The following is a 15,071-nucleotide window of genomic DNA, read 5'->3' as shown; positions in this document are numbered from 1 at the left end:
TTATTTGACCTTACCAAGTAATATTAAGTAATATTATGTGACTCCATGGCCTTATGAGTATTATATAGACTGTTTTTTCATAGACTTTAACTTAAAATTTAAATCAGCCTAGGCCTATCATTTTTAAAGGTGTTCTGCTACTTAAAAAACATGCTGCTGAATAGACTCTTGCATTTTGCTTTGGTGGCTAAAATGGTATCTCTAAGAAAATAAGCATTTCCTGTAAATCTCTAGATTTAAAAAAATACAAAATCATCGAAACATTCCTTGCTATTTGCATTATGATAAACTATTTCTTGGAGAGGTATGAATATTAAAACTCAAAGATCATTAGTCTAAGAGACTTTTTAAAAAAGTGAACCACTGGTCAATGGCTTATTTTTTTAATAAGCTTATTTTTAAATAGCTTATTTAAAAAACAGCTCCCCCCCTTAATTTTCAAAGAGCTTCCCCCCTTAATTATAAAACTATAATTTATTAACAACATTAGTAAAATGACAATCACTTAATCTTATTTTCAGTAAATGTCTATTGTGGTTTTCTTCACAGTTTAATCATTTTTTTTGCAATCACTTGTCCATTTGATTGTTGTTTGTGATTTTTCTCTTAATGGGAAATTGAACTATGAGACTGTACAAATATTACATCTTAAACATTTCACTTTTAGTGATAGAGAGGTTTTAGAAAATATCCTTGTAAGTAGTAAGTGCCATGGTGTGTTCCAAGAAAGCTATGAAATGTGCCCATTCAGGAAGGCTCTGTCGTGTGTTTACTGTACCCACACACAGCAGGCCTGAAGGGCTTCGGTGACTTGGAGTGCGTGTGGGTAGTGCGCTGCTTGGATCGTTTCTGCACTTTGTAGCAACAGTGCCCTAGTTTAAAAATGATGTGAGATGAGGCTTGGTAGCCAGAGGAGTGTAAAAGGGTAGTAGGGAGCAAAAAGAGCACTAAAAAGCAGCTCTGGAATGTTGCCAATCAGTTATACTCATTCACTATTTCTCCTGGTTCTAACAGGTTATTTTTAAGCCAATCAACCAATCCTGGTATCAGGGCCATTTTAGTAGCAGGATGTTGCTCAAAACAGAATGGCCTTCATTGCAAGAGGATCAGTCTTTGTAATGAGATTACTCTTATCTTTTCTTTATCCTGTTCCTTCTAAAAATAGCAAGATTTTGTTTAAAGATGTTTAATGCAAACTTCACATTTTTATGTATGAATTAGTGATGCGTGAAATCTCCTCCAGTCACTTATAAAATGTTTTACAAATTGTGGCAAGGGCATATTTATACAAATTAATAAAGTGGAAATGTTTCTTAAATGTAGTTAGGTGTTTAACAAAGAAAAATAAGAGAAGACATTTTTACATGATTTTTTGTTAGAGTGATCTGTTTTGGATAGGTGTTCCTTAATTGACTTTGTAAACTAATATTAAAAGAAATTCGGAATGAGATTAAACCTCCCCCAATATGTGCTGCGTGAGTGTATACCCCACCCCCACCCACCCATTTTTCTTTCTCTTTTTCTCGTACCACCCAGTGCACCTCTACTTACCTACCTGTCTGGGTGATCACATTCTGAAATGGAAGAAAAACAGTTCCTTAAATTATAGTTGTAAATTTTTTTTGTCACCAATGTGTGATGTCCTTTTTTCGTTGTTAGAAAAATATTTTTCTTCTAATATGCTTCTCTTCAAAATACTCTTCTCTGATCACTATTCTTATATTTTTTTAAGAAAATGATTTGGGACAGAATTCTTCCTTTGTGGATATATTTTAATCCTTGCCATCCTCACCATGTATAATGGTTCTTTCTTATGTTAATAACTTTTGACACAAAAACCACTTTATTTTGCAGAGTATATTTTTTGTCTTCTCTTTCCCTACTTCTAACTTTGGCGTACTTTAATGCAGAAGAGAACAATAATGTTTGTTTACAATAAATACAAAGATTTTAATGTCCCTTTTTTATTAGTCTGCAGTTAACACTGACAAATGGATATGCCCAGATTCTGAGGCCCACAAAGCCCCCTAGGTGTATTTATGATATTGTTTGACTTAGAAAATGTCAGCATGGGGAGATGCTTAATGCCCTAGGTGACTATGTTCGTAAAAGAAAGTTTCCTAATCTTTTTGGTATCTGTGCTTTTCTACCCCAAGGAATGGTAGTACAACTTTCTGACATTTCTATTCTAGTCTGTATCAGGAGTGGGATTTTCACAGTCATCAAAATCACCTGTTAACATTGACATCTTGCTGTCTCTTGCATTGTTTTAAGATTTTTCTTTCTGAAACTAGAACTTGTGAAAAATAATAATGCTGGTGGCTCTTTAAAAGAAAGTGCTTTCTCATGTACCATCTCATATTGTCTTCCTATTATAAGAGGTGAGGACAAGGTACTATCTATCTTCATTTGAAAAAAAAATCTAAGCTGTAGAGAAATTGTGACTTGCCGAAGGTCCTCTTGGGTTGCTAGCACAACCCGGGGGTTCATCTCCCAAATGAATACGTTTTTCAGTAGAACACCTAGTGGGAAGATCAATCATGCCCCCCTACACACACACACACACACACACGCAGGAAGAGAGAGAGAGAGACAAGAGAGGAGAGAGAGAGGAAAGAAAAGATGCTAATATTTGAGTTCCTAATTGGTTCTAGTCAACATGCTAGACATTTTCACATTAATACCTCATTTATTCTTCCTAGCAACTCTAGGAGATAGGTGATGGTGGTATCTCTTTTACAAAAGAGCAAAGGAAGGTTCTGAATGTGTAGCATTATGTTGGGTGATAACAAAATGGTATCAGACTTGGAGCTCTGCCCTCCATGTGTTTCTCAGTTCAGGAAGTATTAGAAAGACACATTAAGCAGTATCTATCCAAAAGGATAGTGAAGTTATAGAAGACTGAGGTGTTCAGAGACAACTTCTCATAGTGGGGGAGACTTGTGTTGAGTCTGCAAGGATGGCAAGAAGGGATAAATGGAAGGGAGAGCCTAACACCCCATATGTGCTGAAGAGCAAAGCAGAGGAGAAACTATGAGTGAGCCTAGAGATTGTTCAGCCAGAGCAGATGGAGCCTGCTGGGGAGAGGGTGATGTGTGTTATGGTAGCTTGGGCTCTGGCTACAGGAGGCCTTGAAAATGTGTGAGAATAAGACCACAGGATTTTAAAGCTAAAATTCATCTGGTTCAAGCATCCCATCTTACAGAAGGGAAGCCAAGATCTGTAGAGGTGGAATGACTTGCTTATGGTCATCACCATTTAATTACAGAGCTGGGAAAGGAGCAGATACTCTTGGTTTCAATCCAGAGTTATTTCTCCCCTACACTGTATTTAAAGCTCTTGGCGAAGAGGAGTAGTGAAATGATGGTGCTGAGATCCCTGTTCATTCTCAAAAACTTATTGTCATTGATGAAAGCAGTTTCTTGGGTGGGGGTGAAGATTTGTATAGCGTTTCATGTTGTGGTGCGCCTTGCTTGCACTTGGTAGCTGGCAACCTGCTTCAGTTAGTCAGAGTTCTCACGAGACACACTGGATGATGGAAAAGCTGGTCTTCCATGTTTGTGCATATCCTCTTTCGGAAGCCAGAAAGTGAGCTACTGTGCCATTACTGTGTATGTTTTACTGGCACACACAGGGACACAAACACGGAATGAAATGACATAATCTTTTCAGGGGCAGAGGTATAGTTTCATGATTAGGATGTAACCAAGATTTAAATGTGGTTTGAATGCTACTTATAATTTCATTATTTATTTTTTATCTGCCAGACACCACGTGTGCTGTGTTCTCTTGCTGCACTGAAAGTTTACACATTTGCAAGGTCACTCCTATCATCATTTCACAGAGGAGTACACAGAGGCTCAGATGGATGCAGAAACTTGCCCAGGGTCCCGCCAGTAGAAAGTGGGAGGGCTGCTTTTGAAACGCACATGTGTCTGGTCTCCAGCTCCACCATATCTTCTCTGCCATGTTGTATTGCCACCATTACATGCATTACACAATAAAGTAACCAAACGGACTTTTAAATTTTATTTCAAAAGCAATATATACTTACTATAGAAAAGGAGAAAATACAGATAACTGAAGAAAATGAAATCCATGCAGAAAATGAAACTATGGCACATGATTGGGGCATTCATGTGTATTTGCCCAGACCTTTCCTTCTGTTCCTCCATGCAGTCACCCTGCTCTGTTTTTCAAAACTGCATCGGTTTGGTCCACTTTGTCCCTTGCTTTTCACCCTGGGTTTAGTCCCTTGGCTTCGACCCATCAGTGAAGCTGTGCCCCGTGAACATTTTACACAGTGTTTGGTGATGTTGGAAGAGTCAGGCCTTACTGAACAGAGCACTGGGTGTCGAAACCAGGGGACCTAGGTTTTAGTCTGGGTTCTGCCATTGACTTGCTCTATGCCTTTAGGCAAGTGACATCTCTCCCCTGAGGGCCTCGGTGTCTTCATGGACAAAATGAGGGACTTGGATTAGATCTCTGGTGCTCCTTCTGGTTCTGATACTTTTCAATTCTCCGGTTACGATTCATTGTTAACTTTGTCAGGCTCATGTGGATGACAGAGTGGAGAGAAGTCTGTTTTTCTCAGAAGAGTGGTCTGGCATGTTTCTCAAGCAGGTAGATGTTGTCCTGTATCTGGCAGTATGTGACCTACTCTTGGTCCCCAGATAAATGTGATTCTTGCCACTTGAATCTTAGAGTAGGGAATGTGAGAAATTTGAATCTTAGGCAGAGGAATGATGTGTTTATGGAAAGAAGTTTTGAAGCTTATATAACAAAAGGTTGGGAGATGTGGTAGCTTGGTAAAACCTGACTCCTGCCTGACACTCCAGGTGCACCGAAGAAGGGGAGAGGCTGCCATCCGGGCGACTTGGCAGCAGATGGCTCCACAGGTCATTGTTAGGGAGCTGTAACAGAAGATGACAAAATGTTTCCGTTCCATCTGGAAACTTTATAATTTTGTAACAATTATTATTTTCATTGTGTACCTATACTATATGTTAGTTACTTTGCATACATCTAATCCTCAAAACCACTCTGCAAAACATTATTCCCATTTTACAGATGAGGCTTGAAGAAGTATAATAATCTATGCTCACATAACAACAAGTGGGTGGCATATCTAGGACTCTACAGTCCAGACCTTACTGTTCATCTTCTCTCACCTGCATCATTAACCTCTGCCTCTGTTGAATCATTCCCGATAGCTTAAAAACAAAAGTTCTGGTGTTCCTCCATTCTAAAAAGAATACCCATCTTTGGCTCTTCATTTCCATTCAGTTACTGTGTAATTCACCACCTCTTGGAAGAATTATCCACGCACTTCAACTCATTCCTCAGCCCTCTTTGCTCTGTCTGCTGCTTCCATTACCCAACTGGAGCTTTTCTTATCAGGGTCATGTGAAACCTCCATATTATGAAGCTCAGTACTAATTTTTTCTCTTCCTATCTTGATGTATCAGAAGAGTTGACCCTTCCCTCCTGCTTGTTCAGCCTGGGTGCTCTTCCTTTTTTCTTCGAAGTTCTCTTTTCTACCCATCCTCTAAATTGGTGCTTCTGTAACTGAGTCCTGGGTCCTCTTTCATTTCTGTAAATGCTCTCTCTGAGTGACTTCTTTCCTTACCGTGGCATTAAATACCACCTGTGTGTAATGACTTCCAAGTTTATAGCTCCAATCCAATTTTTCCTCTGATTTACTAAGTAGTATGTTCAACTACGTACTTGACACTTCTTTTTCAATGTTTTACAGGTTTCTCAGACTTAACATATCCCAAATGGAACTCTTGGAGCTCCCCCCAAACTTGTTGGTTTTCTGTCATTAAATGGTAATATGCTGCCATTTCACTCCCTAACTCTCAGCCCACGTGCAAACTTGGAGCTGTTTACCCATATTCATCTCCACTCTCCCTACATGACATACGCCACCATCCAGTCTCATCTGGTTTGCTGCATTAGCCTCCTGGTTTTCTCCACTTCTACTTCTAACCAACTGTTTTCCACATCACACACAGACCAACATTTAAAAACTGGACTAGACTGTTATTGACTTATAGACTGTTTTAATCTCTTGATTAAAACTGCTCAGTGGCTCTCTGTTGCCCTTACAAAAAGTTCTGATTCTTGACCATGACCTGTGAGGCAGGCACTCTGCGTGACCTAGTCCTTACTTGTCTAGCAACTTCCTATCACACCACTTGCCCCTGTCTCCTGTGTGTCAGCCGTGCTGGTGTCCTGTGAGTTCCTTAAACATCCTAGCTCTTTCCAGCTTGAGCATCTTTGCGCAGCTCTTTTCTCTGCCTGAGACACCTGCCTCCTGCTTCTGGAGGAGCTGCTCATCTCATCCTTTAGGTCAGTATTGTTGTCGTCGTTGAGAAGCTATTCTGACCACATTATCTCAGTAGAACCTTTCCTTGTTTTCCGTTTTCTTCTGCCCTTGTTCCTTTTTTGGTTTCATACGTGACAAGCTGTGTGTTTTATGGTACCCTTGTCTGTTATTCCCAAGTAGAGAGGAGGTTCCACAGCAGGATAGATCCTGTATATCCAGCATTTATTACCGTGCCCAGTGTAGTAGTTGCTCAGTTTGTAAGATGACAAACTAAAGTTAAAGTGAGGCTGATAAGGAAAATGCCATTTCTCCGTGAAGACAGGAATCAAACAGTCCCACCCACATGCTTCATGCTGTTTATACACCAGACCTCAAGGTTAAGCAAAGTGCTGCTGGAGGGGTCTTGAACAGCTGACAGACATTTACAAGGGACCATGAATGTTTACATTTGTGGTTCAAGTAGTCATTGCTTTTCTTCCTTCTTTTCCAAATTCACCTAGGCATGGCAAGCACAGCTAAGTGGAGGGTGGGGGGGCGGGGGCGAGTCTCGGCCCTGCCTCCTGGGCTTTGAGTTCTGGAAATACTCAAATTTGGTTTCTCTTGCTTTGTGGGAAATCTGTTTGATGATACAACTATCTGAATTTCTCACGTACCTGAGTTCATTCAACTGAGTTGAAAGTTTCTGTGGCGGGGATTTGCATTGTGTTTAGTGCAGTGAGGCAGAGTGAAAAGGACTTTGAACCAGAATTGAGCTTGGAGTTTTTAGTCCTGCTTATTACTTTGAAAAACCAAACAAAACTAAATGAAACAAAATGAAAACCCAAACAATAACCCCTAGCCTTGGTTTTCCTTTCTACAAAAACAACAGAATTGGATCCAGTGGCTTCTTGGGTTCCTTCCAGCTTTAATTATGGTGAAATCTGACTCCTGTTGAAAAGATACGAATTCTGATCATAGAGACAAATAACAGTAACTGCAGTCTTGAAGGAAGCAGACCCTGTCCTCAAAGTCATTTTTATGGAGAAAAAGTGAATCCTCTCAGAAGAGGGGATGACACATTCCTTGGAGATTCAGACCCTTCAAGTGTGACTGCCCTCTCCTGACTTGTAGTTTACTGGAAATTGTCCAAGGAAAAAATGTTTTAGAGTTTAATGGTTTGGGGCTTTTAATGACTTGTACTAGGAATTAAAAAATTCTCGGCTGAGAATAAGTGCCCCCTTCTAACCTCTGGCACCCCAAAAAGAATCTTGTTATTTCAATGCAAGCGTGAGCAGCTCCCTTGGTTGTCTGGAGGACTACCCTGTACTGGAAAGATGCAGCTGGATGAGAGAGAGAGATAGAGATAGAGATAGAGATAGAGAGATGTAGAGAGAGAGAGAGAGAGAGAGAGAGAGAGAGAGAGAGAGCGCGCGCGCGCGTGCGCACCACTTTCCTCTTAGGAGCATTACTGAGCTGAGTCAGGAGAATTCTAAGCAAATGCATGGTTTTAATGTGGATTTTAGTTTTCATTCAGATGGTAACTTAACAGTTTGCATCTTTTATTAATTGTTCCTACTTATGGACTTGCCTTTATACTCAATGCTTATAAAGCATTATAAGCATTTGTTCCCCAACATCCTTTGGGTTAGGTGGTAGTTTCTCATTTCTTTGTTATTCCAGGTGAAGAAACTGAGGTGCTCAGAGGTTAAGTAACTTGCTAAATTAAGGGCCAGTTAGCAAGTGATTGAGTTGGGATTTGAACCAAGTAAATGAGTAATGAATCTTTCTTTGAGCCTGTGAGGTAGCTAAGGGCATTTTCAGCATTTTTAATGGTAGTGAAAAGATAATAGGGAAATTAATGACACTCCACTCACCAACCAAGTTGTATTTGTTCTTTCTTTTTCCTAGAGATCCTGGGTGTTTTCTTTTCATTCAGTCCTATCAATGTCTTTTCTTTCTAGGATGCTCCATTTTAAACACTGTAGAAATGTAATCAGACCCAGAGTTAAAGTAATGAACACTCATATTTTTATGATCATGTCATAGTATTTTGCAAGAGCATGACCATATTTGTACCCAGGGCCATCCTGACCTGTTGCTTTAGATATTTTAATAATACAGCTTTTTCTCTTTCTCCAATGAGGCCCACTCCCCACCCCCATCACTTTAATTATGTGAGCTAGAATCCTCTTTCTCACACATCTTCAGTTCTCAACCTTGTTAAAATTAATCATATAATCCTCCTTTAAAACATAGTATTAAATCACCATAGTAACACAGTATCCAAACTTAATAGATAAAACATAACAGCCATAAGAGAGTAGCGTTTGGTGTCCCCTTGACAGCTCTGTAACTTTTATGGGAACGTGTTTCTTCTCCTGGCTGTGTAAGGTGCAGGGATAGCGTTACTTACACCTGTTTTATTACGGCACTGCTTTGGAATTGCCACCTTGTTTTCGTTCACCTTCTAGTTAGAAAAGGAGAGTGGAACACTATTTTCTTTCTGAATCATTTTCTTGTACTCTCTAATCACTTTCAAAGGGATGGAATTGTTTCCTTACATATGACCAGGGAGTGTCTGTTGACCTTTTGTGCTAGGATACCTTGAAAATCTGTTTAATTTTCTTTTTTTTTTTTTTATAAGGAATCTTTTTTTTTTTAAGATTTTATTTATTTATATATCTTTAGATGGGAAGGAGAGAGGGAGAGAAACATCACTGTATGGTTGCCTTTTTGTGCATCCCCTGCTGGTAGTTAGCCTGCAAGGAACCGGCCTGCAACCCAGGCATGTGCCCTGACTGGGAATTGAACTGCGATCGTCTGGTTCGCAGGCCCGCGCTCAATCCACTGAGCTATGCCAGCCAGGGCCCCTGTTTAATTTTCTTATGCAGCAGCTTATATGAGGAAGTTTTAGATAAGAAGGTTATCCATATTTGAAAACTTAATTCACATTGTATCCAAAGATTCAGAAAGTCTACCTTTGGAAAAGGCCTGGTGAACCATGATTTTTTTAATTTCCACTGATGATTTATAGAGTGAATTATGGGTGAGAGCATTTATTTGAATATGTTATCTATTTAAGTATATTTTGTAAATGCAACATGTAAACTACAATATGACTTAATGAGTTCCTTTGAAAAAGTCAGTGTCAAATTCTAAAATATTATGTTGGCATAAATTTATGCACTAGAATTTGGAATATTTATATTTTTAAGAGGAGTCCAAGCTAAATGGTAAACTGATTTTTAGAAGTGGATTTTAAAACATTTTATAACTCTTAAAAAAGAGTTTATGGATTACTCTGATTAGTAATATGATTTTTAATTTATTGAAACAGATATTTTGTATTTTATGTTGCTATTATGTGTGGTTGCTGATTTTTTTCAGTTAAAACTGGAATTTTTAGCTTTTTTTCTTCTTTTAAAAAAAGATTCTGGTTATTTTTAGAGAGCAGGGAAGGGAGGTAGAAGAAGAGGGAGAGAAACATCAATGCACAAGAGAAACATTGATCAGTTGCCTCTCACATGTCCTCATCCAGGGACCTGGCCTACAACTCAGGCATGTGCCCTGACCAGGAATTGAACTGGTAACCTTTTGGTTTGCAGATTGATGCCCAAACCACTGAGCCACACCAGTCAGGGCTTAGCTTTTTTCTCTTATTGTTTTTCTTTAAAACCTTGTTTCCATTTCTTAGAAAGCATCTTATATTGTTAAGACATTTAGTATTTCTGTTCTGTAGATATAAAATATGTTGCTCATAAATTAAGAAATTTTGAACGATACAGGGATTTAAGGAAACTAACAGCTAACCATGCCCTCTTTTGAATTCCACCTCCTCCCCTTAGTAGCTCTGTGAACTTGATTCAGTCCTTTGGGGTTTTTTCTTTTTTAAATTACCTTTTTAAAAATATTACTTATTGATTGATTTGAGAGGAAGAGAGAAAAACATTGATTTTATTGTTCCACTTATTTATGCATTTATTGGTTGATTCTTGTATGTGCTGTGATTGGGGATTGAACCTGTAACTTTGGCCTATCAGGATGATGCTCTAACCAACTGAGCTACCTGGCCAGGCTCCTTCTGTGTTCTTTTCTGTACGATAAGAACATCTAAGTTCCAGTGTTGTTGCTGAGAGTAAATGAGATGGTTTATATGAAGTGTCTCACTCTATGACCAAGACATAGCAGAAACTCCAATTCTGCTGTAGAGGAATGGTCAGATGAGCAAATTAATGATCAGTTAATAGCAAGGTGGCAGAACAGGCTTTGGTGTTAGTTAGCCCTAGGATTAAAATTCAGTGTTTTGCAGTTTACCAGTTGGCACCTTAGGCATTGCCACTCTAGGCTATTTCCTCATCTATAAAACGAGGTTAATAGAATGCACCTTTCAGGATTTGATGGCATGATTTACAGTGCTACCTGCTTGAACTGGGTAAGTAGAAGAAGGTATGATGGTAGCTCCAAGGAGGCGGTCACTAGAACGTGCTGCTTGCTGCCCTTTTTTCTTTTTTTTTACTAGCTCACAATCTGTTCCTGTGAAGTGTGTAAATTTACAGTTCATTTATAAAGAGTTCCACTGAGAAAGGAAATGTTACAGGTTCAACGACTTGTCATGATTAGATACTTTATCAAGAAACTTACTGCACATTCATTTTTCCCTTTGTTCTGCCTTTGCCGCAGCCTCACAGTTAGCCAAGTTGGCCAGAACTTCACGTTCGTGCTCACTGACATTGACAGCAAACAGAGATTCGGGTTCTGCCGCTTATCTTCAGGAGCTAAGAGCTGCTTCTGTATCTTAAGGTAAGGGAGAAGGGCTTGGCAATTGGCTAGTTCTGTGAAACAATGTCAGCTTTTGCGTTGTTCTTCTGTAATTAAATTTTCCAGCTGCTCTTTTCATTTTCCTATCTGTTTCCTACAAGTCACTGCACTTGGGGAGAAGGACTTCACAGTGTTGTCCTTGCACTTTAAGTTCTGCAGATAATTGTATTTATTTATTTGTATCCCATCGCTCGGGTGGGAAAGGGACCATTGCTTCTGTGGAGTGTGGGGAAGCTGGAGAGCCAGCATGGCTTCAGTTCCTCCTGCTGTTATCTGGAACTGTCAGAAGTTAGCCTGTTAGGCTTTCTCTTGGACATTTTGTGTATGTAAGATTATTAATAAAGTATGTGTCTGTAGCTCAGGACGTCTCGCAGACACTGATTGTGTCCTCCTCGAAGTAACACCCTTGCCCCCTTTGGGTCAATGAGTGAGTGACTGTTTCCCAACTTGGCTACCTCTGGAGAGGTTTGGAAAAATGGCCAAATCCTGTAAGAAGGCTTCTTTCTGTCTTCTAAAACCCCCTTCATCCACCAGAGCCACACTCACTTAATGCTGTGTTTCCTCCTGCCAGAGGGGTAACGAGTGTTCTGGGGTGGGAGGATGTGTGGAAATCGGATTTTGGAGCCGCTGGCTCTGTGGGCTCCTGCTGGGCGCCTCCTGAGGGGGGAGTAAAGGCATCCACACACTCTCCTCTCCATCTGCCTCAGTTAAGTAGGTGTCAGAGGGGCCTGCCTCCTGTCTCTCTCTGCGCATGTGGAGCAGCCCAGGGCAGGACAGCGGGGAGGTGCCCCTGACAAAACCCGGGTCCCCAGTCTTGGGCTTCAGCCTGGGGATAAAAGGCCAGACCCTCTATGAATTCCAGAAAGAGTAGTTCTCTGTGTATTAGTCTCTGATTTTTCTTCTTCTCCTCACCAAAAAAAGACAGCTCCCCACCCCCCTCAACCCCTCAAGTAGATACCATTACACCATAAGGGGAAGGGAGCTGACTTTTGGAGTGCCATACTTTTGCTCAGTAACTGTCAGTCCAGACTGCTACCTTTGTGTTTCTCTATGCAATTATTATTATTTTTTAATCAGCAAAGTTAACTCTCTTCTTCACCGAGCATAGCATCTGTAATGGGGGCACTAGAGGGCAAGGGTTGGAATGGCCTTAGGAAGGAAGCCCAGCCAGGGTGCTTGGTGAGGTGAAATGTGCACAGCTGTTCCCAAGCGTGCCACAGTAGCCCCGGCCCAAGGACTGCCTGCCCAGCGTGTTAGACCTGGTGCAAGTGTTATTTGCTTTTTGATTTAGAAGTGTTGGGTTTTTCTCGTTTTTCTTTTTAAAGAAAATTTTTCATTTTTACCTAATATTATATTTCAGCCTTGGCCAGGGCACTGCATATTTATGTGTGTGTTTTTTTTTTAGAGGAGATGAGGGTTTAAACCAAGTTCTTAAAGTTTTACAGAAAAGTGTTTTTTCCCAAATGTTTTGAGTTATGATGTTTTTTTTTCTTTCAAAGCTGTGTGTGTTGGGGGTGGGGTGGGAATGACTCTGAACTGACACTCACAGTCACACAACTTCTCGGAGTAGAAAACTATTTATTTATAAATTTAAATTACCTGGCTGGTGTGGCTCAGTGGGTTGAGTGCAGCCTGCAAAGCAAGGGGTCACTGGTTTGATTCCCAGTCGGGGCACATGCCTGGGTTGTGGGCCAGGTCCCCAGGACAGGGCGCATGGGAGGCAACCACACATTGATGTTTCTCTCCCTCTCTTTTTCCCTCCCTTCCTTTCTCTCCAAAAAATAAATAAAATCTTTAAAATTTTTAGATAAAAAAATCGCTCTCCTTTGATTCTAGTATTTGACTTTGTGTGTTTATATGGAACATAGTGGACTTCATGTTTGTGAGAAGGTTGTTGAATGGCCTTCATTCTGTAGTCATTTAGAATGAAAAATGGCAGCAGTTGGTGTGTTTTCTATCTGTTATACTCTCTTGGAACTATGGAAACAATTTGGTGGGTTCATTCATTTATTTGTCAGCCCTTTATTGGGTGCCTATTAGGTAGTCCCTGCCCTTAAGGAGTTCCCAAGACTAGCTGGGGAGATGGATGATCACATTGCAGTATGCTATACATTTAATATATAGAATGGTCTCATAGTATAGTGTCTTCTCACTACTGATATTCTAGTGTCGGAGAATAGTGACTGTGGTGATAAAGAGTGCTGTATGAATACTGGGATACGCACTTCAAGGGTATTTACCACTTGAGATGGAAGTCTCACTCTATCCTCTCCAGCTTGTGCACATGTAATGAGCATCCACTTTCCCTGTGCTTGGGTTGGGAGTGCTGCTGGGGTGAGACATGAGTTGAAGGGTCTTTTGTGACCCTGGATGACTGGGTTGCATTAGAGAGTGGAGAGTCTGCCAAGAGAACACGAGCACGATTTGGGTCTGGTTTACATTATTAGCGTTGTCCTCTTTTGCTGCTTCATCTCCTTGTCTTTTTTCAGATGCTTTTCCTTTAGTTAACCTGTGCTTTGAGGTCCAGTCACCATTCTAGTGCCCAGTGCCCTAGCTCAAGTCTGCTCATAAGTCACCTCTACTCTTGCTTTCCATTTATTTTCATGAGGGGTGTACCTCCAGTGATGGTGCCTTTACACATGTAGCTTCCATTGATCCTAGCTTCTTAGGCTCCCTTCTTACCTGACTGTTCTCCCAGGCTCATGCGCTTCCTGGTACATAGGAGCCGCTGAGCCTTTCTGCCTTCACACATTTACCCATCTCCCAGACTCAGCATAGGCGCCCTGAGCAGCCTTCTCCTGGAAGAGGTAGTCATCTCCTCTGGGGGCACCCAGATGCTTTGCATACTTCAGTTATACACTCATAAGCCTTGATCTCCCTTTGTCTTTCTCCTGATGGACAGACAGTTAACTCTTTAGGAATAAAGACTGTGTGTTAAGCAACTTTGTGTCTCCAGCTCTTAGCTAGTGCTTGACCAGTGTAATGTGTGTGTGGCTTTCAGAGACAGGGGAGATGCATTCCATTTGAATGGAAGAACAGGGCACTGAAGGCTCTGAGTTAGAGGACAGGCCTCATAGGACACTAAGAGAGAAAATATGACATGAAGTTATTTGCAAACATATTAATTAATCAAACTTATATTAATTATAAGAAGTGAACCTTTGAATCTCACAGTGATGATCAAATGTTAAGTGCCAGACCTTGTGTCTAGAAAGGACTAGACCACCAGTATTACAAAATCTAAACTTAATTTCACAATGAAAGGTTTTTAGATGTTCTTTTAAAAATATTTTATTTACTTATTTTTAGATAGAGGGGAAGGGAAGGAGAGAGAGTGGGAGAGAAACATCAGTGTGTGGTTACCTCATATGTGTCCCCCACTGGGCACCTGGCCTGCAACCAGGCATGTGCCCTCACTGGGAATCAAACCAGCAACCCTTTGCTTCACAGGCCCGTGCTCAATCCACTGAGCTACACCAGCCAGGGTGTAGCTAGATGTTCTTTATATATTCATTTAATTAGGCTCATTGTTAGGGGCACTGTCTGTTCTTTCCACTAGAATGTAAAATTAGAATGAAGTCTGGAAGTTTTTATCAATTTCGTTCACAGGTACACTCAAAATGTATTAAAAAATGTAGTGGTACTAGAGTATAAACAAGTCTTATGAACACAAATACCATGGTACATAAAGTCAAATACATATTTCCTCCTGTGGTTAACTAGTTTTTTTCCATTAAGGTATTTTAATTTTTCTTGACATTCATCATGATATTATTTAACCAGTTGCTGGATGGTACTTAATACTAGATTAAAAACACCAGCCAGGAGAGTAATAGCTATGGGGTAAGTCAGTTATTCTTCATTGTAAACCCAGGAGTGTGAGTGAGTATTTTAGAGTTTCCAGATAGCCCTGTGTGCATCAAATGTGGTATAAGAATTTACC

General features: G+C 40.3%; 1 protein-coding gene across 12 annotated transcripts in view; it reads left to right on the top strand.

The window, feature by feature from the left end:
• The window catches only part of DENND1A (DENN domain containing 1A), a 496,583-nt gene that overhangs the window by 159,018 nt on the left and 322,494 nt on the right, over nucleotides 1-15,071 (top strand). For 10 of the 12 annotated variants that reach the window (XM_037036474.1, XM_037036473.1, XM_037036469.1 and 7 more), the window contains one exon: nucleotides 10,991-11,110. The exons of 1 other annotated variant lie outside the window; for it this stretch is intronic. In XM_037036474.1, coding sequence (XP_036892369.1) covers nucleotides 10,991-11,110 — 120 coding nt within the window. Of the gene's footprint in view, nucleotides 1-2,292; nucleotides 2,382-10,990; nucleotides 11,111-15,071 lie in introns of those variants that run through there. One more of the 12 variants, XM_037036475.1, reaches the window with a different exon arrangement.

Source organism: Sturnira hondurensis, unplaced genomic scaffold (assembly GCF_014824575.4).
Source record: "Sturnira hondurensis isolate 20B ecotype Veracruz unplaced genomic scaffold, ASM1482457v3 Scaffold0022908, whole genome shotgun sequence".
NCBI classification, from domain to species: domain Eukaryota; kingdom Metazoa; phylum Chordata; class Mammalia; order Chiroptera; family Phyllostomidae; genus Sturnira; species Sturnira hondurensis.
Note: the sequence above shows the minus strand (reverse complement) of the source record. Positions and strands in the feature narration are given on the sequence as shown.